Source organism: Bubalus kerabau, chromosome 8 (assembly GCF_029407905.1).
Source record: "Bubalus kerabau isolate K-KA32 ecotype Philippines breed swamp buffalo chromosome 8, PCC_UOA_SB_1v2, whole genome shotgun sequence".
NCBI lineage: Eukaryota > Metazoa > Chordata > Mammalia > Artiodactyla > Bovidae > Bubalus > Bubalus kerabau.
In genome coordinates, this window is record NC_073631.1 from 101163158 (window position 1) to 101189550 (window position 26393).

Consider the following 26393-nt stretch of genomic DNA (forward strand, 5'->3'; position numbering starts at 1 on the left):
ATCAGTATCTCTTGAAATCTTCCATGTTGATAATATGGACGATTATCTGCCCTTTACACTAGAAAATCATTTTTTGCTGTATATAAAAGCCATGCCTCACACTTTTTTCTTCCTGGAATATATTAAAAGTGCTTCTCCATTTTCTTTTCATGCAAAAATTGCTGTCAAAAATGTGATGACAGTTTAATTTTCTTTCCTGTATAAATCGTGTGTTCTCTTTCTAGCTAAATAATTACCCCCACTTCTGCCTTTTTTAAGGAGAAGTAAATGGCAACCTACTCCAGTATTGTTCCCTGGGAAATCCCATGGACAGAGAAGCCTGGTGGGCTACAGTATATGGGGTTGCAAATAATTGGACACAACTGAGCATGCACTGCCTTTTTAAAGTCCAGCAATTTTACTAGACTATGCCTTAGTATTATTGTTACAGCATTTCTAGCCCAGTTGTTCTGGGCTAATATTCTCAGATATGTTGTATACTGTTATTTTTTTTTTTTTCAGGAAACTTTTCTTGAATGACAGTCTGTAATATTTGCTCTGTTCTGTAGGTTTTGGTTTTCTCCTTTAGGAAGTAGATCTTCTTTGCCTATCCCCAATTTTCATCACTTCTTTCAAAATTTTTTCTCTTTAATCACGTAAAAATTATTGAGGCAATTTTAGATTCACATGCAGTTAAGAGATAATACAGAGAAAGTCTAGATATCTTTCACCCAGTCTCTCTCAGTGGTAATATCTTGCTTAGCTATAGTGGAGTATCAAAACCAGAAACCTGACATTGATACAGTCCATCATCCTTATCAGATTTCACCAGTTTTGCATGAACTCATGTGTACATTTAGTTATGTGCGATTTTATCACATGTGTAGATTCACATGAGCATCACGCCAGTCAAGATAGAAATGGGTAACTTCCCAGGTGGCACAGTGGTAAAGAATCTGCCTACCAGTGCAGGAGATGCAAGACACGTGGGTTCGATCCCTGAGTTGGGAAGATCCCCTGGAGTAGGAAATGGCAACCACTCCAGTATTCTTGCCTGGGAAATCCCATGGACTCAGGAGCCTGAGGGGTACAGTCCATGGGGTTGCAAAGAGTCAGACATGACTGAGCACAACATACTTCCAGTCAAGATACAGGAGTCTTGTCACGTGAATCCCTTTAATAGCAACAGCTTCCTCCATCCTTCTCATCTTCCCTGACCTTTGGCAACTAATAATCCGTTCCCCTTCTCTGGAATGTTGTCATTTCAAGAAGCCTATATAAATGGAATCATATAGTATATGTATAACCTTTGAGGGTTGACTTTTTTTTTTTTGCTTAGCCTCATTCCCTGGAGATTCATCCAAGCTGTTAAATGTATCAATGGTTCCCTCCTTTGTGTTGCTGAGTAATATTCCTTGTTGAATACACCACAATTAGTTTAACCAGTCATCTCTCAAAGGACATCTGGGCTGGTCTCAGTGTTTGGTTACTGCAAATACAGCTTTTATGAGCATTCATGTGTAGGCTTTTGGACATGTACAGTTCCAGCCTGCCTGCTTTTCGCTGGATACGTGTTGTTCTGGGGTTCTGTTGTCCTCAAATGCTGCCCATCACTCCCTCCCTCCTTCCTCCTGCACAGATTCCAGTGCCATAAAAGTCTTGTGGCTTTGTGGCTTTTCGTCTGGTTTTGTTATCCACATTTTCCATGTATTTCTGTTCTCAACTTTTTCTGTTTTTCTGTGAGTGTTCAGAGAGATTGAAAACGTATGCTGCGCTGCCCCTGTGCTTCATAGAATCTACACCTCAGCCATATTGTTTTCAAAATATTATATTTTAGTCTGCATTTCTAGAATTTGTGTCATGAGTGAAACCCACACACTTCAGCTCTGCCTGTTGTAAGAGATTTTATGTAAATTGGTCCAAATTGGTCTTTTAGACCTGGAAGCCATGCCTAGATTCATATACCAGCTCTCACTTACTAGCTGTTACTTTGAGCATGTTAATTAACCTCTCTGTACTTCAGTTTCTTTGTGTGTTAAGTGGGGAGAATGAATTCATTAGCTTCCTGCAATAATTAAATCAGGTAATGCACATAAGATGCCTAGAATAGTGCATGGCACATAGTAATTGCTTATGTAAATGTTAGTGATTATTATTTTCTTTGCACACATGTGTTCTTTTTTATAGTAAACTTGCCATTTTATCCTTTATTATTATTATTATTATTTTGGCTGCCCTGGGTCTCCGTTGTGGCATGTAGGCATTCTCTAGTTTCGGCGGTTGAGCTCTAGAGCCTGAGGGCTCAGTATTTGTGGCACATAGGCCTCTCGAGTTGTGTGCAGCCTCAGCTGCCCTGTGGCACATGGGATCTTAGTTCCCTGACAGGGACTGAGCCCACATCCTCTGTGTTTGATGGAGGATTCTGAACCATTGGACCACCAGGAAAGTCCCCACATCAGTGTTCTAAATCAATAGATAAGAACTGAGCCTATTATACAGAGTGAAGTAAGTCAGGAAGAGGAAGACGAATACTGTAAATTGATGCATACATATGGAATTTAGAAAGATGGTAACAATGATCCTACATTGAGGGCAGCAAAGGAGACACAGAACAGACTTTTGGACTTAGCGGGAGAAGGCGAGGCTGGGATGATTTGAGATAATAGCATTGAAACATGTACATTACCATATGGAAAAAAGATGACCAGTGCAAGTTCGATGCATGAAGTAGGGCACCCTAAGCCAGTACTCTGGGACAACCCGGATGGATAGGGTGTGAAGGGAGGTGGGAGGAAAGGTTCAGGATGGGGGGACACATGCGTATCCCATGGCTGAGGCATGTTGGTGTGTGGCAAAACCCATCACAATATTGTGTAGTAAGTATCCTCCGATTAAAGTAATTATTAAAAAAGATATGAAAAAGTTTACCTCTGAGAGGGCAAGGCTTATTTCTTTCATTTTGAATTTCTTGGGGGGAAACTCCATCAACCAGAAATGAATATCTCTCCTACTGTGTTTTTCCTTCTAAAAATGGTGTTAAATTCTTTGCTATTTTGTAATCAACTTGCTTCTGGAAAGTAGGACCGTCCTTCCACACCGTGTCTGCATATAGCGAGTGCAGGATAGCCTGATTCATCGTGACTGCGACGTGGACAGCTTTCCACGCCGGATGCATTAATGCTCGTGCCCGCTCTGCCCTATGTTGCAGCACCCTGCCTAGTCTGGATGCCCCGTACCCCATGCTGGTATTGGCCGGTCCTCAAGCATGTGGTAAACGAGAACTCGCTCACCGCCTCTGCAGACAGTTCAGCACTTACTTCAGATACGGGTGAGTTTATTGGCTGCTAAGGCTAAGGGGACGACAGAGGATGAGATGGCTGGATGGCATCATCAACTCGATGGACGTGAGTCTGGGTGAACTCTGGGAGTTGGTGATGGACAGGGAGGCCTGGCGTGCTTCGATTCATGGGGTCTCAAAGAGTTGGACACGACTGAGGACTGGACTGAACTGAACTGAATGAAGGCTGTAAAATGTTGGCTGTTGCTCACAATGGCTATTAATTTTAAGCAAGTTAAAAAACATGCAAAGAAGGCTTATGAGCTGCTTTGCCGGTTATTACACTGTGATATACACTGTATTTATTTATTTATTTATTTTACTTTAACCCTCCAAATGCTTTGATGCACTCAGCCACAGCCAAAATCCTGCTCCAAGATTTGGAACTACATGTGGTTTTAATTAAGCCTTGTGGTATTGGAGCATGGCCTCCTCCTGTTGCCCTATGGTGTGACACACGAATCACAGCATTATGATTGGGGTGTGGGGGGTGGGTCTGCACTCCAGTCACAGCCTCTCCTCATCACTGTCGGAGCGCACGCTGCCAGCATCTCAGCTGCTTTATTTCCGCTCAGGCCTTCCTCTTTGGAGGCATATTTCAGAAGGAAGGAATGAGAAATGACAGCCAAAGAGTTCCTTTTCCTTACCCTCAGGTTAGCATTCAATACCCTTTCAGTTTTGTGGGGCAGATATTTCGCTGTGTGATTCCCAAATGACTCAGTTAAAATAGCTGGATATAGCCAAAACACAAGAACCTTCCAGGGAAATCATCAGCTGGACTTTGAGACTTTTTAAAGGTTTCCGTGTCTCAGTGTTAGAGTTATCGCTGTGGCCTTTTCAACTGGCTTCCTCTTTCCTTTTTTATGTATAGCAAAGACCTTACTTTCAGATTAGTGATGTTTCTCAGTGAACTGAGAATGTGACTGCAAAGATACATAAGACGGCAAGAAAAAGAAATGTAAATTATGTTCTAATGCTGTTACAGACAAGTTCCTTCCCTTAAGCTACACGTGTTCTAACAATGTAAACACTGTGTTAAACAGGTTCATTTATTTAGAGATCTAAAATTATATCCAGCATTTAACAACTCCAGGAAACAAATACTATAGAAGAATTTACTCATTAATCTATTCTACACACCCTGAAGCAACAAAAAGTAAATTAAAATTTAATATCAGAATTGAAAAGTGCAGAGTGTCTTTATGCTTATACAGTGGTATGGAACCTGCTTCGCAAGATAAGTGGAGCATAATGAATGGATGATCAAATTAGAGCAAAAAAGATATCTCTTGACTATGGTGCTAATGTGTAAACCTGGAACCTTTTAGCGAACCAAAGTAACTTACATGAACCAAGGCTTTCCTGCTTAGAAGTCCTTTCACATGTCTTGACACCAGTTCTGTTGCAAATGATTCAGAGCCCATCCTTCGTGTTTGTTTGTGGTTTACTCTCTGAGGCATGTAGGGCCAGATGTGTTCTTGGAGATGTCTGTTAAGTCATCATCAAGGTTCTTATCCAGTTGGCCTTGACATTCTCACTGGATAGCCCCCACCTCAACCCCACCAATGTTCATTTTCATTAAATCCTGCTTTTCCACTGTTATAAATATCTGTCCATCATGCTTTTGATGATGTACTTAATGCCTGGTTCCCCTGCTCGACTGTAAGCCCAGTGAGGGTGGGGACCAATGCCAGCTTTGCTCACGACTAAGTTCCCAGTGTTCAGCGGATGGCCAGGCACTTCTAATTGCATGAGAAATATTTATTAAATGAATGACTAAGTGATTGTCTGATGAGTTAGTTAATGGTATTACATGCAAAATTCAGTGGGAAATTACTGTGCTAAGAAGCATAGGTGTTTTTTTTTTCCAACCTCCACTGATGGGTACATAGAGAGATGAAGAGATTCATTCGTTCATCCATTCTTTCTATAAAGATTTATTGAGTTCTTCCCATGTGTTGGGCCCTGAAGATGCAGTAGGAACAATATTGATGAGGCCCTTGCCTTAATGTCTGTAATGTATTTGGAAATAAATGGAGAGACTCTGAAGGTGGGGAACTCAGACCTTAAATAGCATCATATGCACTTTGTCTGGAGGCACAGGATGACAAAACAGAAATCCTGAAATTAGCTTCCTTCTCCTCTAATGGTACTGTTGCCACTGGTATTTTTCTCCTCTGGATAGGATTAGTGGCGAGTAGAAAGATACCTGAGTGGAAAGACCTGCAGTCACCCCCCCACCTCCCTCATGGGCTCAAAAGCCTTGTCTGACCATACATTGGCATCTTACATGGAGGCAGAGATCAGGGCTTGTAAATAGGAGGGTCATTCTAAGAATTTCACCAAGGCATGGATCAAAGAGCATGTCATGCGTGCTTGCTAAGTCGCTTCAGTTGTGTCCGACTCTTTGCAACCCTTTGGGCTGTAGCCCACCAGGCTTCTCTGTCCATGGGATTCTCCAGGCAAGAATACCAGAGTGGGTTGCCATGCCCACCTCCAGGGGTTCTTCCCGATCCAGGGATAGAACCCGCATCTCTTATGTCTCCTGCACGGGCAGGCGAGTTGTTTTACTATGAGCGCCACCTGGGGAGCCCAAAGAGCATATCATTGGACCATAAAGAGTATGAGGAAACCAGTAATTTCATGCAATAAGAAAGTCAGATAGTACTATGATGATATGTGGCAACTTTCTAATTAAAACAAATGATAAAACCAAAGCACATCCTCAGGGGCAAGCCATTGCTCTTGTTTAGATTTTTCTTTTATTTTAGTCTTCAGCCAACATAAATTTTATTGATTTTTAATTAAATGGGAAAAAAAGGCTTGAACATAGTCTCATTGTGAAACACATAAACATTTACAAGGGCGCTTTCTCTAGCGCTTGCTTGAATCTTTTCTTTCCCTCCTAGTTAGCTCATTTTCTCCTGGCATTTTGTCTTCCTTTTTAAATTGCATTTACCCAAGACCATGACATTCATTGAAATATTCACATACTGAGTTGCATATCCAGATGTATAAATATTAAAAATGTATCTCAGTGGTATAACAAATATTGGGATGGCTGAGAGATTGTTCTCTTGCCTCAGAATCTGATTTTAGTATTTGTTCCTGGTTTTAGGAATAGGCTGGATGTTCTTTCTTTACCAGTATTAGTTATAAGTGACCTAAAGATGGGGCTTCCCAGGTGGCTTACTGATAAAGAATCTGCCTGCCAATACAGGAGATGCGGGTTCAATCCCTGAGCCAGAAAGAGCCCTTGGAGAAGGGCATGGCAACCCACTCTGGTATTCTTGCCTGGAAAATCCCATAGACAGAGAAGCCTGGCAAGCTACAGTCCATAGGGTCACAAAGAGTCAGATATGGCTGAGCAACTGACCATGCATCCATGGCCTAGAGGTAGGCCATGCCTTCTGAGTCTCTCCACTTATTTCCAGTCTTACTATTACTGCACAGATCAGTAGCTTCCTGGAAGAGTGCTGGGTAATGAGAGAAACGTAAAACAATACCAGCATGCCTGTTCATCTTCCAGATTTAAGGCCTTGAAAGTGATCTGAAGAGGCATGAAAGCAAAACTTTATTCTTCTTAGAGAAATCTTTATTTTTATAACCTTTTCATGATGTTGACTACTAAATATATTCTACTAATAATACGGTAAATCAGAGACTCATAGCTATTGAGCTAAATGAGATGATATGAGCTATAGCTCCCTAGTGCCGTCTAATCTAATGCCCCTTTATACAGATGTGACATACTAGTAGAGTGGTTTATTTATTCTTTCCGTCAGTGTTTCTTAAGCACTATCTGTGTGCCTTGTTCCAGCGATAAAACTGTGAAACAAGCAGACATGGGTCTTGTCCTCCTGGCAGCTTACAACCTATATGAGATTCAGTTAAGTAAAGCCATCTAACAAGATAGGCACTCATCTCACATGCTAGTAAAGTAATGCTCAAAATTCTCCAAGCCAGGCTTCAGCAATATGTGAACCGTGAACTTCCTGATGTTCAAGCTGGTTTTAGAAAAGGCAGAGGAACCAGAGATCAAATTGCCAACATCTGCTAGATCATGGAAAAAGCAAGAGAGTTCCAGAAAAACATCTATTTCTGTTTTATTGACTAGGCCAAAGCCTTTGACTGTGTGGATCACAATAAACTGTGGGAAATCCTGAAAGAGATGGGAATACCAGACCACCTGACCTGCCTCTTGAGAAATTTGTATGCAGGTCAGGAAGCAACAGTTAGAACTGGACATGAAACAACAGACTGATTCCAAATAGGAAAAGGAGTACGTCAAGGCAGTATATTGTCACCCTGTTTATTTAACTTATATGCAGAGTACATCATGAGAAACGCTGGACTGGAAGAAACACAAACTGGAATCAAGCTTGCCGGGAGAAATATCAATAACCTCAGATAGGCAGATGACACCACCCTTGTGGCAGAAAGTGAAGAGGAACTAAAAAGCTTCTTGATGAAAGTGAAGGGGAGAGTGAAAAAATTGGCTTAAAGCTCAACATTCAAAAAATCAAAAACGAAGATCATGGCATCCGGCCCCATCGCTTCATGGGAAATAGATGGGGAAACAGCGGAAACAGTGTCAGACTTTATTTTTCTGGGCTCCAAAATCACTGCAGATGGTGACTGCAGCCTTGAAATTAAAAGACGCTTACTCCTTGGAAGGAAAGTTATGACCAACCTAGGTAGCATATTCAAAAGCAGAGACATTACTTTGCCAACAAAGGTCCGTCTAGTCAAGGCTATGGTTTTTCCTGTGGTCATGTATGGATGTGAGAGTTGGACTGTGAAGAAGACTGAGCGCCGAAGAATTGATGCTTTTGAACTGTGGTGTTGGAGAAGACTCTTGAGAGTCCCTTGGACTGCAAGGAGATCCAACCAGTCCATTCTGAAGGAGATCAGCCCTGGGATTTCTTTGGAAGGAATGATGCTAAAGCTGAAACTGCAGTACTTTGGCCACCTCATGCGAAGAGTTGACTCATTGGAAAAGACTCTGATGCTGGGAGGGATTGAGGGCAAGAGGAGAAGGGGACAACAGAGGATGAGGTGGCTGGATGGCATCACTGACTCGATGGACATGAGTCTGAGTGAACTCCAGGAATTGGTGCTGGACAGGGAGGCCTGGCGTGCTGCAATTCATGGGGTCGCTAAGAGTCGGACACGACTGAGCGACTGATCTGATCTGATCTGATCTGATGATGAGGGAAGTGAAGAACCTCTGTGACAGAAGAAATCAGGGGTAAATGGGATGTGAGATTTGAGCAGGGAATGCAGTCCAGGCAGAAAGAACAACAGCACATTTGATTAACTGAGAGTGTTATACTCTGTAGCCTGCCTAGGCGTGAAGCATGGAGGAAGATGGCAGAAGATGGGACCAGAGAAAAAGTCAGGGATCTGGCCATAAAGGATCTCTAAGCAGAGGAGTGTCAGGGTCACAGCTGCATTTTAGAAAGGGAGGGAAGGCTGGAAACTGGGAGACTGGGGAGGATGTAGTGACAGGTGCTGGTGGCACGAACTAGAAAGTGGTATGTAGTTATTGGAAAGTGGACAGAGTAGTGGATCCCTGGGATTTGATAGTCAGACACAGTATATGCTGGAATCTTCTGTGTTCCTGATCTCTTAAATTGTATCCAGCAACTTACTGATACACATTTGCATTGGGCATTGGGACCAATTCGGCGTGCGTACCGAGCACCCTCAGAATACCTGGGCATTTGTGAACACCCAGTTCCCTTGCTCACAATATGGCATTCTATAAATGTTCTTGAATTTGGATGCACTCACAGCCAAAATGCGCTCTGCCTAAATATTTGCAGTAACAAGTTCATTATTTCTTAAGGCAATCTGGTCCAGAATTGAGATTCTAAATCTGCACGCTTCTGAATCACACTGAAAAAACTTCTACTCCCTCAGCCATCTCCTAGCTCTTCTTAGACATCTTTGCTTCTTCCTCTTATATCTTCCCGGATGTAGTGACATTTCATTATTTGGCCTGGCCTTCCAGATTCCTTTCTGTCCTGATCATCTCCCCCAGCCCACGGACTTGGTTTGTTAGGATCCTAGATGACAGCTGGCCAGTGAATCAGCCTTTAAGAATGTGTAACTCACCCTTAGACTTTTGAGCACCTGTGTTGTAGTCTAAGGTTAACTGCTAACTCAGCTCTTTTGTCTGTTAAATGAAACTAATAGGGAGTATGGCTCCCATCACAAACCAGGTTTTAACTAACATACCATGATTGAACTAGTAAGTTAGTTAGTAAAAATAAACTCATAGAAATGTAAATTACAATTGAAATTATGTTTAGACCGGGGACAGGAAAGATATTAAAGGTGATGGCCCAAGCAAATTTCTTTATCTGGTATTGTGTTTATCTAAGTTTAATGAACATTGCTTTCACTATGAAGTATTTCCTTTTTAAGATATTCATATTTGGACAGCATGCTACAGAGCAAACATTTCTATATGTGAAAACTGGATGACAGATTCAAAAAACCGTAGGTCATCCCAGGTCCTTCTTAATAGAAAGTTCCACAGTGGATGCCAGTTCTATCATCAGCATTCTCCACGCCAGTGAAGCCATCCCTTTATTTACCTGCCTAGAAGCTTCAGATTGCTTCTTTGCTTTGTCTTCCTTTTAGAAATTCTGAGAAAATCCCTGCCACTCAATTCCTTTGTTCGAAAATGCAAATTCAGTACAGTGTGTAAAGGCTACATTAAGGGTGCACCGTACCCGAAGTGAAGTCACTGAGTTGTCTGTCCTGACTGTCAAGGTCACCAACAAACAGAGGGTCTCAGGTCCCTGCCAAGTGGTGGGAAGAGATGTGGGTGCGAGCAAACACCTCAACAAAGGTCGTGGTGTTTGGACCGCCTTCTCTTAGAATATGTGCACTTTCTTCAGTATGCAATTTAAATGTGATCTTAAAACCTTTACATTTATACTATTGTTAGTTCTTGGCTATAAGGCAGGGGCACAATAGTATGAATTATAAAAGCTTGTTGGTTTTTTACTTTGAAATGGAGAAGATGTTGAGGTTGTGACTTTACCCTCTTAGTTCAGTTCAGTCACTCAGTCATGTCCAACTCTTTATGACCCCATGAACTGTAGCACGCCAGGCCTCCTTGTCCATTACCAACTCCCGGAGTTTACCCAAACTCATGTCCATTGAATCGGCGATAGCATCCAACCATCTCTTCCTCTGTTGTCTCCTTATCCTCCCACCCTCAATCTTTCCCAGCATCAGGGTCTGTTCAAATCAGTCAGCTCTTCGCATCAGGTGGCCAAAGTATTGGAGTTTAAGCTTCAACATCAGTCCTTCCAGTGAACACCCAGGACTGATCTCCTTTAGGATGGACTGGTTGGAGCACTCAGCTTTCGTTATAGTCCAACTCTCATATCCATACATGATTACTGGAAAAACCATAGCCTTGACTAGATGGACCTTTGTTGGCAAAGTAATGTCTCTGCTTTTGAATATGCTGTCTAAGTTAGTCATAACTTTCCTTCCAAGGAGTAAACATCTTTTAATTTCATGGCTGTAATCATCATCTGCAGTGATTTTGGAGCCCAGAAAAATAAAGTCAGCCACTGTTTCCTTTGTTTCCTGATCTATTTCCCATGAAGTGATGGGACCAGATGCCATGATCTTCGTTTTCTGAATGTTGAGTTTTAAGCCAACTTTTTCACTCTCGTCTTTCACTTTCATCAAGAGGCTCTTTAGTTCCTCTTCACTTTCTGCCACAAGGGTGGTGTCATCTGCATATCTGAGGTTATTGATATTTCTCCTGGCGATCTTGATTCCAGCTTATGCTTCCTCCAGCCCAGCATTTCTCATGATGTACTCTGCATATAAGCTAAATAAGCAGGGTGACAATATACAGCCTTGACGTACCCCTTTTCCTATTTGGAACCAGTCTGTTGTTTCATGTCCAGTTCTAACTGTTGCTTCCTGACCTGCATACAAATTTCTCAAGAGGCAGGTCAGGTGATGTGGTATTCCCATCTCTTGAAGAATTTTCCACAGTTTATTGTGATCCACACAGTCAAAGGCTTTGGCATAGTCAATAAAGCAGAAATAGATGTTTTTCTGGAACTCTTTTGCTTTTTCCATGATCCAGCAGATGTTGGCAATTTGATCTCTAGTTCCTCTGCCTTTTCTAAAACCAGCTTGAACATCAGGAAGTTCACGGTCCACATATTGCTGAAGCCTAGCTTGGAGAATTTTGAGCATTACTTTACTAGTGTGTGAGATGAGTGCAATTGTGCGGTAGTTTGAGCATTCTTTGGCATTTCCTTATTTTGGGATTGGAATGAAAACTGACCTTTTCCAGTCCTGTGGCCACTGCTGAGTTTTCCAAATTTGCTGACATATTGAGTGCAGCACATTCACAGCATCATCTTTTAGGATTTGAAATAGCTCAACTGGAATTCCATCACCTCCACTAGCTTTGTTCGTAGTGATGCTTCCTAAGGCCCACTTGACTTCACATTCCAGGATGTCTTGCTCTAGGTGAGTGATCACACCATCATGATTATCTGGGTCATGAAGATCTTTTTTGTACAGATCTTCTGTGTATTCTTGCCTCTTAGTGTGATCCTAAAAGAACTTGACTTCAGTGTCATCCTGTGGTTGTTACTGAGTCATGTTACTTCACTGATGTGTCTCAATTTCATCATCTCTAAAATGAGAACAGTAGTAATGAGGTAATAACAGTGGTAATGGTAATGGTAATATAACCATTGGTAATGCTAATAATACCTACCTCATATCTTTTTGTGAGGAGTCAATGAAATAGCATGTCATTTGTCTAGCTATTTGCATCTCCTGTTTTAAAGCCATAGGATAATCTAAAAATCAGTTTGCATTCCCAGAACTTAGCATTGGGAAGTCAGCATGTCTGAAATCAAGAGTCCTGGGCTAGTTGGGAGTCACAGTTTAGTTCTGGGACCAGTATTGGCCTGCTCTGTGGCCTTGGACAGGTCTTTTTTTTTTTTTTTTTTGGTGGTGGGGGCATGCCACCTGTCATGTGGGATCTTAGTTACCCAACCAGGGATCAAGCCTGAGCCCCCTGCAGTGAAAATTCCCAAGTCTTAACCACTGAACCACCAGGGAAATCCCTGGGCAAGTCATTTTTATAGTCATTTTAAATTGGAGCTTATCACAGCTACTGTCCACTTCACATGTTTGATTAATTCATTCATGTTACAGATATTTAGTAATTGCCTACTATGGGCCAGGCACTGTGAATGAAGTAGCAGATTAGATGAACAAGATAAAGTGCTCCCTATTTACAATAGCTAGGACATGGAAACAGCCTAGGTGTCCATCAGCAGATGGATAAGGAAGTTGTGGTACATATACACAATGGAATATTACTCAGCCATAAAAAGGAATGCATTTGAGTCAGTTCTAGTGAGGTGGATGAACCTAGAGCCTGTTAGACAAAGTGAGGTTCATCAGAAAGAGAAGAACAAATAGGTATATTGATGCATGTATGTGGAATCTAGAAAAATGGTAAGGATGAACCTATGTGCAGGGCAGGAATAGAGACGCAGACATGGAAAACAGACTTGTGGATACAGCGGGGGATAAGAGGCTGGGATGAACTGAGAGAGCAGCGTTGAAACACATACATTACCGTATGTAAAGCAGATAGCTAGTGGGAATTTGCTGTATGACACAGGGAGCTCAAACTCAGTGCCCTGTGACTACCTAGAGGGGTGGGATGGGGAGAGGTGGGAGGGAGGTTCAAGAAGGAGGGGACATATCTATACTTAAGGGTGATTCACATTGTGGTATGGCAGAAATTTTTAAAAATTAATGAAAAAAAATTTTAGGAACATAAAATGCTCCCCTTATGAGTCATACATCCTCCTGGGGAAAAGAGGAAAAAACAGAAAATAGAAGGAGTAACAGGGTAATTGAGGTGTGGTGAGCTGGGTTGCATGCATGTGTGTGCTCAGTCGTGTCTGACTCTTTGAGACTCATGGACTGTAGCCCTCCAGGCTCCTCTCTGTTCATAGAATTCTCCAGGCAAGAATAGTAGAGCCGGTTGCCATTTTCCATTTTCTTCTTCAGGGGATCTTCCTAACCCAGAGATCAAACCTGGGTCTCCTGCATTGTAGGTGGATTCTTTACCATGTGAGCCACCAAGGAAGCTGTGGGGATGTTATTTCAGACAGCGGGCAGAAAAGCCCTCTCTGGTTGAACTGAGAATGCCATACTGAGAATTCCATACAGTGTTGGAATCATGGATTCCCTCAGGAAATTCATATAGATCGATGAGTGTGGCAGGAATGAGGAACGAGCAGTCTCCACCCTCCAGCAGTGGAGGAGATGGGGTCCTGAACAAGGGGGCGGGGGAGGAGTTGGCAGCAGGCATTGAGACTACAGGTGGATAAAAAAGGGGTGCATAACCCAGCCACAGAGGGTCCAGAAAGGCCTTTTGAGAGTGACACTTAGACTGAGTCCTGAAGACAAGTGGGCTAACCAGATAGAGGAATGGGGTAGGGAGCATTCTAGAAAATAGCCATAGACCAGGGAGAGTATGAAAACATTTGGGTGAAAAGTATATGGGTAATAAATATTGTTTTATTTCTTAAAGTTTGATAATATGATATCAGAGGTCATGACTCAGAAGGTGGTAAAGAACAGTAAGTGAAAACTTAGTGTTGATAATCCAACACTAAATTTTGGGGGGCTCTAAAATCACTGCAGACAGTGACTGCAGCCATGAAATTAAAAGACTCTTACTCCTTGGAAGGAAAGTTATGACCAACCTAAACAGCATATTAAAAAGCAGAGACATTACTTTGCCAACAAAGGTCCGTCTAGTCAAGGCTATGGTTTTTCCAGTAGTCACATATGGATGTGAGAGTTGGACTATAAAGAAAGCTAAGCGCTGAAGAATTGATGCTTTTGAACTGTGGTGTTGGAGAAGACTCTCGCGAGTCCCTTGGACTGCAAGGAGATCCAACCAGTCCATCCTAAAGGAGATCAGTCCTGGGTGTTCATTGGAAGGACTGATGTTGAAGCTGAAACTCCAATACTTTGGCCACATGATGCGAAGAACTGACTCATCTGAAAAGACCCTGATGCTGGGGAAAGATTGAGGGCAGGAGAAGAAGGGGACGATAGAGGATGAGATGGTTGGATGGCATCACCGACTCAATGGACATGAGTTTGAGTAAACTCCGGGAGCTGGTGATGGACAGGGAGGCCTGGTGTGCTGCAGTCCATGGGGTCACAAAGAGATACAACTGAATGACTGATCTGAACTGAATCCAAAGTTTGTATAATCCTGATACAGTATAGCAAGTGAGCATGTCTAGCACTGCCAAACATCAGGGTTTTCATGGTTACGTTACTTTACGATTTGTGGATCCATTTTAATTTTTTAAAACATACTTTATGCCAAAACCTTTTCCATTTTGAATTTCAAATTAACAGAAAGAGACACTTTCTGTTTTCAGGGCCTGTCACACCACCAGACTGCCTTACTTTGGAGAAGGAGATCGGGTTGATTATCATTTTACCTCTCAAGAAGTTTTTGATGAAATGCAAAACATGGTAAGAATGCTCTTTATGTGCAGAAGAAATACATGTTCTCTGGTAGAAGTATTAGGAAATCATGATAAGAAAGAGAACAATTACTTGGATGTATTCTCATTGAGTTGTGTTTTTAATACCTTTGAGATATCATCATCCACACACGGCTTTATGATCTTGGTGAAAATACTGTAAATTTCCAATGAAACTGAATAAAGAGATGTTTTAAGAAAATGGAAGAAAAAGCACCGTGAAAAGTTCTTGAGATCTGTGTTTGTCAGCTGCTGCTATTTATGATCAGATTTTACTCAAGATAAACTACTCGCAAGGAACTGATGTTACGCAGCTAACTTATGAATTGAGCACTTCCAGGGAGTGGGCGTGTTCTGTCCACAGACCACTCCCTCTGTTTGCTATCTTTGGTGCTTTCTAATTGTTGTGACCCTACGCACCATTTCAGCCAGTTGGTCTGCCCTGGACATGTACGTACACAGCCTTACTCTTGCCCTGAAACATCGCTGTGTAAGGAGTCCTCAGTCCCAGAGAGCCGGCAGGCAGGTCACTAATGCAGTTGGAAGCCCTCGACATTAGATCAGAGAAGATTCCTCATTTCCTTGAGGTCTGTGGCTTTCCTGGGTGAGGGTCACTACCCTGCTCTGGTCCCTTTCATAGGAGCTCTGGACAGTTTTATTCAATTTAAGGCTTTACCCCCTGAAACCCTGATCATCTGGTCATCAGTAGTAATTCACAACAACCTTGTGTCTGAGTTCATTTCCTTAAAAATAATTTATTTGCTCTTTCTTGGCCCTTTGCATCAAAGGGAATCCTCACAACCCTAGTGTGTTTTATCTGTCAAAGGTATATTGCTAATGTCAATACATTATCCACCCATGACTTCAGTTAAAGAGTATCTCATATCTTCATCACTACTGATAAATCTGTAAGCCTTTTTATTCTCTTTTCAGGCATGGGCCTTAATTTTGTTTATCTTATCATCACTTCTTTCTATCACTAAATTTATCCTACACTTTTTTTTTCCCCCTGAAGCCTGGTGAAGGACAGGATTAAGGACTAATCTCTGTTTCTGCTTTTGAAAGATTACCATCCAACCAGTGATGCTCTTACTGCTGCGGGCTCCCTCCTCTCTGCCCCCTGCTCCTTCATCTGTCCTTTCTCTGCCCCATCCTCAGATAACAGACCTGGCTTCCACCTCAGTGCAGGCGACTGTGGAGCATGTAGGCATAGGCTCTGCAGTTGCTCTGAGTTTAATTGTGAATGCCCAGCTTTACACATGGTACATATTTTCTCTTGCATTCACAGAGAAGCCGAGTGAGAAAGCCCTATAGTCCCTCGGCCATTTTCTCTCTAATCTTGTCAGAAGAACATCTTGGAACTTCTTTATGATTTTCTCTCCTAGGGCTATATTTTAGAAGTTTGGTTTAATGTACCAAGGGTACTCTGAGACTTTCTATTTCTAAAAGCCATAATAGAAATCTGAGGAGTTATCTTGATATTAGTAAGAAGCATTCTCTTAGGACTCTTTGGGTTGAAAGACAACTAGTTCCCTACACTGCTGTTAATTTCTCGTGGTAGAGTCTGGGGCATTTTTTCTTGATTTAGTTCTGCTGCTCTCAATGCCCCACGGGCTCCCCTGATGTTTCAGACCTTATCTTGTCGGTAATCAAGCAAGTCCAACAGTCCCTAGTCTAAAAAATCACCATACGTCTGTACTGTATTTAGTCTTCTGTTTACTCTCACTTTGAAAGTTCTTGTGTACTGGAAAAGCACTCACTTCTTCTGCCTCTGCTAACATGCATGACTTCACTGTGATATCAGCATCTTTAACTTGAATTTTGTAGTTAAGATCTTTTCTTTAAAGGGAGCTTGAGGCTGTTTCGTGAAGAGAGACAAACCTAGAGAGGAGAAACTCACGACACCTTGTCAGCTGCACCAGTCACACCCACACACTCAGCCTCTGCACACAGAACCCCTCTACAGAACACTCCCCAGCCAGCCTGTCCCCTTCCAAGTCACAGTCCCCCTTAACAGACAGCCCTGGCACACCCCACCCCTGCACACACGCTGTGGACAGTCACACTTCCCCGTTCTGATGGGTACACATAGACGAGCACACACTTCAGTATACATTCCACACCCCCCAAAACACAGATCATCTCTCCATGTGCCCACAGACATGTGAACCCTTCTTAAGGCCATATACACAGTCACTCACCTGCACAGCCTCTTCTTCCCTGGTGGAAATAAGACCGCAGATCTGGAGGTGTCTGAGATAAGATTATTGCTATGTATGAAGAAATCCACAGGCCGGAAGCCATGACAGGAGTATACCTCTCCAGAAGCTGGGGGACCACTCATCTCAATTCTTAACATATCAGTTGAACAAGGCTTTTTTTATGTACACAAGTACAATGCAAGATTTCTCCCAACCCTACCTTCTTCCAAAAAATGTTTTTTGGGTCCACTTGTGTGCCCTTGTACACACAAGTAAGCAAACTCATAGTCTACATCTGGAAAGTGATTCAAATATACGTTGTAAAAAACAGGGTGAGTCACAGTAAACAAGATGAAATAAGTCATACCTGACAAGAGATTCAGATATCTGTTTATCTGTATATATATATAATATAGATATTAAAAGGAAAGGAGTCATAGTGTTTGTTGCAAAGATACAATATGACACTGAGTGGGTAAAGTATTAAGGATATTTATTGTTGAGTCTTTAACTTTTAGAATATATAACATAAATTTCATTTGATTATGGGAGGGTATGGATTTTTCTCATTGCCCACACCAGACACATGCCCCAGAGACCCATCCCACCTGAGGGACACCCTATGTTTCATGGCCTTCCAACACCGCCCCCTGACAGGTAGCCCACCCCCCATCCCCACGGATCTGCAGAACCTCCAGGCCAGGAGGCACAGGGTAGCATCAGAGACCCCCAAACTGCTACTGTTTGTAACGACAGTGCTGGCTGTTGCTGGGCTTCGGAGGATGGGGCTCAGCCTGAGGAGTTTTCACTTCATTATTTATTTCAAAATCATGTATCGGAAGAGTCCTGGTGGCCAAGGATGTCCACATTTTTCTTCCTTCTGTTGTCATCAGCATCCACCTTGTAATTTAGTAAATATCATATCAAAGGAAAAGTCAAGACAATTTTGAGAGATGTTTCTAGTTTTTTTTTTTTTTTTTTCCTTTCTTTCTTTTTTACACATGACTACAGTTTCAGGAGGAGCTTCCGGAATATAACGAGAAGGCAGTATTTATACCTCAAATGTCTAGAGGGCACACAACGATGCTGCTGAATACATTTGGGGCAGTTCCAATAAAAAGCTGTGTTTATGAGGAAAAGCAGGAGGGGTCTGTATTTTACAGCTTATCTCAGAATGCAAAGGTTTGAGGATGTGACTGTAAATCGAAGCCTTCAGGCTTATCTGGGAGCGCAAGGCCTTTGGGAATGAGAGCTTTGGGGGGCGAGCTGGTGTGCTGGGAGAGCCAAAACGGCTGAGGCACAAAGTAACTATTAGTTTTGCTTTCTCCTTAATGAAGGTTTATAGCACACATTTGGCAGGAAGTGGGTCAGTGGGCAAAATGATCTGTTTACCGTAAGCTTCATTGCCTTCACTCTGCTCTAACATTTGGTCAGCAGATTATCTCCAAAAGCCTTTTCTTTTTCTTTTTTTTTTGCCAGCCAGGAATTCTGAATGAATTTCTCCATCACAGTTTGATATTAAGTTTTTTAAACCCATTGTCATCCTTATATAATCGCTAATATTTATAAGTTTTATGGAGTCATATAGAAAGAAGACATCAAGTCATTTAATTGATATTAAATTCCATGATGGCAGCTGTTATTGGAAAGTCTTTTTACTTCTTCCCTTGCAGGGGAAATTCATTCTAACCTATAATTATGGTAATCACAAGTACGGATTAAGTAGGGACACCATAGAAGGTATCGCGAGAGATGGTTTAGCAAGCTGTGTTCATATGGAAATAGAAGTAAGTACTTTCCATTCAATCAGTTTCTTTTTAGTGTGTAACACTGTGTATATATTTGGGACTGGGGAGGAGACTATGGTGTGCAGGCAGCACACTTCTAGGCCTGAAAGGAATGCATACGAAAGGTGAGATTTGGGGAACATCCCTGGTGGTCCAGTGTTTGAGACTCCATGCTCCCACTGAAGGAGGCTTGGATCCAATCCCTGCTCAGGGAGCTAAAATTCTGCATGCCACATAGTGTGGCCAAAAAGTTAAAAAGTAATAATAATGTGAAATTTTAAATTTTTAATTAGCTTCACTTCACTTCAGTCGCTCAGTTGTGTCCAACTCTTTGTGACTCCATGAATCACAGCACACCAGGCCTCCCTCTCCATTACCAACTCCCGGAGTTGACCCAAACTCATGTCCATCGAGTCGGTGATGCCATCCAGCCATCTCATCCTCTGTCATCCTCTTCTCTTCCTGCCCTCAATCTTTCCCAGCATCAGAGTCTTTTCAAATGAGTCAGCTCTTCACATCAGGTGGCCAAAGTATTGGAGCTGCAGCTTCAAAATCAGTTGTACCAATAAGCACCCAGGACTGATCTCCTTTAGAATGGACTGGTTGGGTTTCCTTGCAGTCCAAGGGACTCTCAAGAGTCTTCTCCAACATCACAGTTCAAAAGCATCAATTCTTTGGCGCTCAGCTTTCTTTATAGTCCAACTCTCACATCCATACATGACCACTGGAAAAACCATACCCTTGACCAGATGGACTTTTGTGGACAAAGTAATGTCTCTGCTTTTTAATATGCTGTCTAGGTTAGTCATAACTTTCCTTCCAAGGAGTAAGCATCTTTTAATTTCATGGCTGCAATCACCATCTGCAGTGATTTTGGAGCCCAGGAAAATAAAGTCAGCCACCGTGTCCACTGTTTCCCCATCTATTTGCCATGAAGTGACGGGACCAGATGCCATGATCTTCGTTTTCTGAATGTTGAGTTTTAAGCCAACTTTTTCACTCTCCTTTTTCACTTTCATCAAGAGGCTCTTTAGTTCTTCTTAACTTTCTGCCATAAGGGTGGCATCATCTGCATATCTGAGGTTATTGATATTTCTCCCAGCAATCTTGATTCCAGCTTGTGCTTCCTCCAGCCCAGCATTTCCCATGATGTCCTCTGCATATAAGTTAAATAAGCAGGGTGACAATATACAGCCTTGACATACTCCTTTTCCTATTTGGAACCAGTCTGTTGTTCCATGTCCAGTTCTAACTGTTGCTTCCTGGCCTGCATATAGGTTTCTCAAGAGGCAGGTCAGGTGGTCTGGTATTTCCATCTCTTTCAGGATTTCCCACAGTTTATTGTGATCCACACAGTCAAAGGCTTTGGCATAGTCAATAAAAGCAGAAATAGATGTTTTTGTGGAACTCTCTTCCTTTCTCGATGATCCAGCAGATGTACGCATTTGTTTTAAAAAAATATGTAGTTATATTAAATATTTGAGATCTTCAAATACAGTTGATTTTTTTTTTCCAAATTATCTTCTCTGAACAGTGTAACATTTGTTTAGTCAGAAAGAAAAAAAGCGATAAAAAGGATCCCATTACACCAAACACACAGAAAACAAAATCTAGGGGTCAGGTATTCCGTTACTATTGATTACCTCTCCCTTAAATTTTTCCCTCTCTGACTTTGAAGAGGAGAAGACTGTGATTCCTTTTTGGTCTTTTGTGTTGGTCTAGTCCCCACAAGGGCTTCCCTGGTGGCTCAGACAATAAAGGAATCCACCTGTAATGCAGGAGACCTGGGTTTAATCCCTGATCTGGAAGATCCCCTGGAGAAAGGAATGACAACCTGGTCCCATATTCCTGGAGAATCCCTTGGACAGAGGAGCCTGGTGGGCTACCATCCAGGAGATAAGTGTTGCCTCGCTTCAGTGAGACTGGTCAAGTTTCTTCCACCTCATTAATTTTCCTCACTTTAAAACCCTACAGTTCTTATCTTCCTGCAATTGATTGGTTGTTCATCCTTAAGGCTGACTTTGTTTTTATGCTAATTAGCCAGAGCAACAACAACAAAGACCTTTCCCAGAAAATGTCTTCCTTGAACAAGGCAGACACAAAAAGTATGCATCTTTGAGTGCAGACACTCCCCAGCTCCAGTGTCCACCTTTTTCCAGTTCAGTGGTTCTGAATTCTGGCTCCCGTTTTACTTTCTTCCTCCCTGAGAGCTTCCTCCTACTCATTTCCAGGAGGTTGAGTCTATAAACCAGGCTTTATTCCTGGTTCTTCCTAGCTAAATCCTTTTTCCAAACTCTCCTTGTCATTGACGCTTTTAGACATTGTTGTTTTTTTTTAAAGAGTCTCTATTTCTTCCCCTTGAATTTTTAAAAACAAAGATTTTGAACACTGAGTTAAACTACTGATGGTTGGATTGAGATGGAAGGAACTTCAAAGTCCATTTGAAAGAACTTCCATTTCACAGAGGAGTTGGCACAGAGTCACGGTGGCCGGCGAGCTGCAGTCCTGACCCAGGCCCCTGGTTCCTCAGAGTGCTGCTACTTAACCGCCGTTTCCCTGCTTTGTGTGGGCTCCTGGTTATCAGGGTATCAGGAGCCTGGCCTTCCCATGCTCTGGGTACAGCCTGTGAGATGAAATAGGAACCAGCCAACCACCAGGCTGCTGGTTTAGGAACAGGAAGGGACCAAGTTGATGACAAAGGGGAAACAGAGGAGCCTTTCTCTCTGGTAAGATCTCTGTCTCCTGCGGCTGCAGGATCCTTTTCAAAAGGATGCCTTTTGAAAAGAAGAATTGAAACTACTTTTCAGTTATAAATATGCAGTATTCTGTGAGCATACCTATTTGTCTCTAGCAATTTTCTTTTTTAACAGTAATGTTCCTTAGAACTGTTAAAGGATAACCAGGTAGGATGAATTCTTATTTTTCTAATGATAACGTAATATTTGATACACAAACAGAAGTAATCCAATCCTGAGGTATTTGTAGGAAAATAATAGCTAATTATACAGAGTAAACAAATTCTTCAGTACAACACTACTTATTAAGCCTATGTTGTCACATATTTCCTAAATGATTTCTAAATTGTATCTCTGTTTCTAATTTATTATCTTTTATTTAAATACATAGGGTGTAAGAAGTTTAAAACATTGCTATTTTGAGCCTCGATATATCCTGGTGGTACCCATGGACAAGCAAAAATATGAGGGCTACTTGAGGAGAAAAGGATTATTCAGTCGTGTAGAGATTGAATTTGCTGTCTCCAGAGTGGACCTTTATATTAAAATTAACCAGAAATATCCAGGATACTTTGATGCAGTAATCAATGCAGGTCAGTAACTTTCAGCAAAGTTTTATTTTTGACGTATAAGATCGCTGGGGAAAAACCTGCTCCAAAGTACGTTCTTGTTGTTGACTGAAGGCAGTTTCTTACGGTTGTAGGACTGCGGTTCCTGATTGCTGGCTGGCTGGCTGCCAAGGGTGACCCTCAGTTTTTAGAGACTGCACTCAGGTTGTGTGCATGTGGCCCCCTCCACTTTCAGGGCAGCAACAGCCCATTAAGTTCCCCCTCATGCTTCGAGTGTCCTCATACTTCTCCAGACAGAAAACCTCCTTTTATGGGGAATCATATGATTAGATTAGGCCCACCTGGATAATCTCCTTTTTGATTAGCCCAAACTCATAAATAACCCTAATTATTTATTAGGATAATAATTATTTATTAGGATATTTATTATTAGGACAGTAAATTATTTATTAGGATCTTGATAAATAACCCTAATTACATTTGCAAAAGTCCCTTATGCCATATAACCTAACATAACCACAGGAGTCATAGCTCATCAGATTCACAGGTTCTGCCCACACTCAAGGTGTGTGTGTGTAATTAAGCAAGGGTGAAGTGTCACTGGGTCTTAGAATTCTGCCTACCACGATATTCATGCAATTAGATCTAGCTAAAAAATTATTGCCACAGATTGGCTGTTTTGACCTACGTCTGTTGCTAAAGTAAATTCTCTCCTCTGCTGTAGATGATCTGGATGTTGCTTACCAAAAGCTGAGTCAGCTCATTAGAGAATACCTTGGATTTTCTGAGGTAACTGCCAAGAGTTTGGCTCCAACCACAGGTACGGTCCTGTCCCTTTTGTGCCAGAACTTACTTTGCGTTGAAAGGAAAACAAATCTATGGGTTGTTATTTGAGGACTCATCAACCAAGCTAATGCTAGTTCTTTTTTTTTTTTTTAAGAAACAAATTTATTTGCATATTTGGCTGTGCCAGATCTTAGTTGTGGCACACAGGATCTTTAGTTGTGGCATGCAAACTCTTGGTTGTCACACGTGGGATCTGATTCAACGACCAGTGATCAAGCCTGGGCCCCTGCAGTGGAGCACAGAGTCTTAGACACTGGACCACCAGGGAAGTCCTCTAAAGCTGGTTCTTACTCTTTAATCCCTGTCCTTCCTCTGGGGTTACTGTCCCCACAAACAAATTGTGTGAAACAGCCCCTCTGGATGTGTCCCTCTGTTTGTCAAGGTGACCATAATGGATTGCAGAGGACTGTCCTTTAAGGATGTGCTGGGCAATACCTTGCAGGCTGGTACTAGTTAGATATAGGTCAGTCCCATGGTTCAGAACTCAGCCTTCTGGAAGTTTGGCTTCTTAGGGGCTGGGGTGGTGTTCTACCTGACAGCATTGTTCAGTCCAAGAGATTCTTTCCCTCTTTGTTTGCGCTGCTCTAGTCCTCAAAATGCGGCCCATCAGAGTATAATGGAAGAGAATGTGAGAGTGGTCCTGGCCCGGCTGCCACCTGGGACAGGCTGCTTAGCTATTCTGAGCTTCAGTTTGCCCTCTTGTTAGATGGAGTTAATCCTCCCCACCTGTCTCATGAATCATGTGCAGCAAATAAAATGGGATATATGAAGGCAATGGCAACCCACTCCAGTACTCTTGCCTGGCAAATCCCATGGATGGGGGGGACTGGTGGGCTGCAGTCCATGGGGTCACTGAGAGTTGGACACGACTGAGCAACTTCACTTTCACATTTCACTTTCATGCATTGGAGAAGGAAATGGCAACCCACTCCAGTGTTCTTGCCTGGAGAATCCCAGGGACGGGGGAGCCTGGTGGGCTGCCGTCTATGGGGTCGCACAGAGTCGGACACGACTGAAGCGACTTAGCAGCAGTAGCAGCAGCATTGAGTGCGTCTCCTTGGAATCTAGGAATTCTAAAGCCCTAACTTAGAATTTCAGTACATGAGTATTTTGAGATGTCTTTAACAGTTTTCCCCCAAGTCCACCTCGCACCCATTAGGATGGCTACCATGAAAAAAAAAAAAAAAAAAGAAAGTGTGCTAGCAAGGATGTGGAGAAATTAGAAATGTAAAATGGTGTAGCTGCTACGGAAAACAGTATGGTGGTTTCTCAGAAAAATTAAAATTAGAAACACCATCTGATCCAGTGATTCCACTGCTGGGTATATACCCGAAAGAACTGAAAGCAGGGTCTTGCACAGATGTCTGTGCGTGTTCACAGCAGCATTATTCACAATAGCCAAAAAGTGGAGGTGACCCAAGCATTCATTGGTGGATGAAGGCATAAACAAAATGCGGTTTGTACATACAACAGAATATGATTCAGCCTAAAAAGGAAGGAAATTCTGACACCTGCCACAGCATGGATAAACCTTGAGGACCTTCTGCTAAGTTAAATAAGCCAGCCACAAAAACACATATATTGCATGATTCCAATTATATGAGGTACCCAGACTAGACAAATCATAGAGACAGAAAGGAGGAGGGTGGTTGCCAGGGGCTGTGGGAGAGAGAGGAACGGAGTGTTGTTTAACGGTGTCAGAGTTTCAGTTTCGCAAGATGGAAAGAGTTCTGGGGATTGGCTGGAGAATGGTGTGAGTGTGCTTAATGCTGTTGGACCATCCATTTAAAAATGGTGACAATGGCAAATTTTAGGTTACATGTATTTTACTATCATCATCATCATCATCATCATCAAAGAACGCCCTCATGAAAGAAGTTCAATGGACTGACCCGCACTCGCGCTTATGAATGCTCAGGCGGTCTGTCGTGTGGTTTGGCCTTTGTGACCCTGTCCGGTAGGATCTTGCTGGCTGGGTTGCGTCCCGGCCAGCCAGCAGCATGTCAGGTCACAGTTTTTGCCAAAGTTCAAACTGTGTTGTTTTGCAACCCTACACGCTTTCTCGAGGGGAGGTGCCCTTGGAATCCTGGAACAAGATTGGTGTGAAAATGGTGGCACCCAACATATAGTGACCAGCGTTTTCCTCCCAGGTGCATCTCATAGGAGACGAGTGATAGAAAATACCAGAAGAAAGTGCACGCTGTGAAGATGGGCACCCCTGGAGCAGGGAAGGTTTCACTCAGTCCATGGAGGGGCACGTCCAATGAGGGGTGGGCAGGGCCACCCTGCCTGGCTGCCGCCTCTGCGTCAGGCTCTGTTCTTTAGAAAGCTTCGCCTATCCAGTTGTACAGTGTTATCTCGTGAGGCTTCCATAGAAGCTCCATGTAAGTTTCTCCTGAGGAAATATGGCTCCCTTTGCTTTAAATCTTTGCTAGCAGCCCAGCAACCTCTGATGTTTAATTTGGTCCCCTGCGTGGACCTGTCCCTATGGGGCTGTCGCCTAGGTGGGAGCACCCTGCCCCATCCCTGCACTAGGCCCATCTCCCATTGTAAATTAATAAGTTGGTGTTTCTGGCTTTTAAATCAGCCCCTCGTGGGTTGGGAGGACCATGAGTCAGTCCCCTGAGCCTGAGCAGTTCCGAGCAACCGAGACACAGCAGCCCCAAGGGCACCTCTAAACTGTGACTGCCGAGCAGGACTTAGCACCCCTGGCGATGGGATGTGGCCAGCCCCCCAACCCTCCCCACCAACACAGCTCGTCTTACTCTGCAGCCATCAGGAACACTGATGGTTGATTGCAGTGTGCCATTTGGCAAATTAATAGACCAGATAATGTGTGCATAAGGAAATAGACTTTTGTTTTAAATGGTTTTGTGAAACTTCATTTATTTGGACTAATTAGGTTAGACCTGTCTGATTTAATGAAAAGTATGACTTATGGAATTTGTAAAAGTGTTCTCACTCTCAGATACATTTAATACCTGAAATCGGGCCGTCCAGTTATTGACTAATAGAGTCCCAGCTTTTAATAGTAGATGGGAGGGTTTGTACTCATTATGTCAAATCATTGGCCTTGATAGACCCCAGTTTCTCTGACAGGCTTACTATTTGGAAACTGATATATTTTCTTTAGAAGCCAAACACTCTATTTGGTTTATGCAGTTCATCTGTGGAAGAAGGTACTTTTTTCAGCTGATGGTTTAAGGATAAATTTGCATATAAAGTGATTTTGTGGAGGCCAGATATTATTCAAGTATTTAAAAATTCTAATTAACATAGTCCTCATTAAGAAGCTTATACATTGTCTCCAGTGGCCCAAGAGTAGAGCCAGTGGCCCCTCTGAGTCTC

The 26393-nt window shown here is 42.5% G+C and overlaps 1 protein-coding gene across 1 annotated transcript in view; it reads left to right on the plus strand.

Annotated features, from left to right (window-relative positions):
- Positions 1 to 26393, plus strand: part of LRGUK (leucine rich repeats and guanylate kinase domain containing) — a 103427-nt gene that overhangs the window by 43426 nt on the left and 33608 nt on the right. The window contains exons 11-15 of the mRNA XM_055590962.1: positions 3188 to 3307; positions 14800 to 14896; positions 18782 to 18895; positions 22022 to 22223; positions 22924 to 23019. Coding sequence (XP_055446937.1) covers positions 3188 to 3307; positions 14800 to 14896; positions 18782 to 18895; positions 22022 to 22223; positions 22924 to 23019 — 629 coding nt within the window. The remainder of the gene's footprint in view (positions 1 to 3187; positions 3308 to 14799; positions 14897 to 18781; positions 18896 to 22021; positions 22224 to 22923; positions 23020 to 26393) is intronic.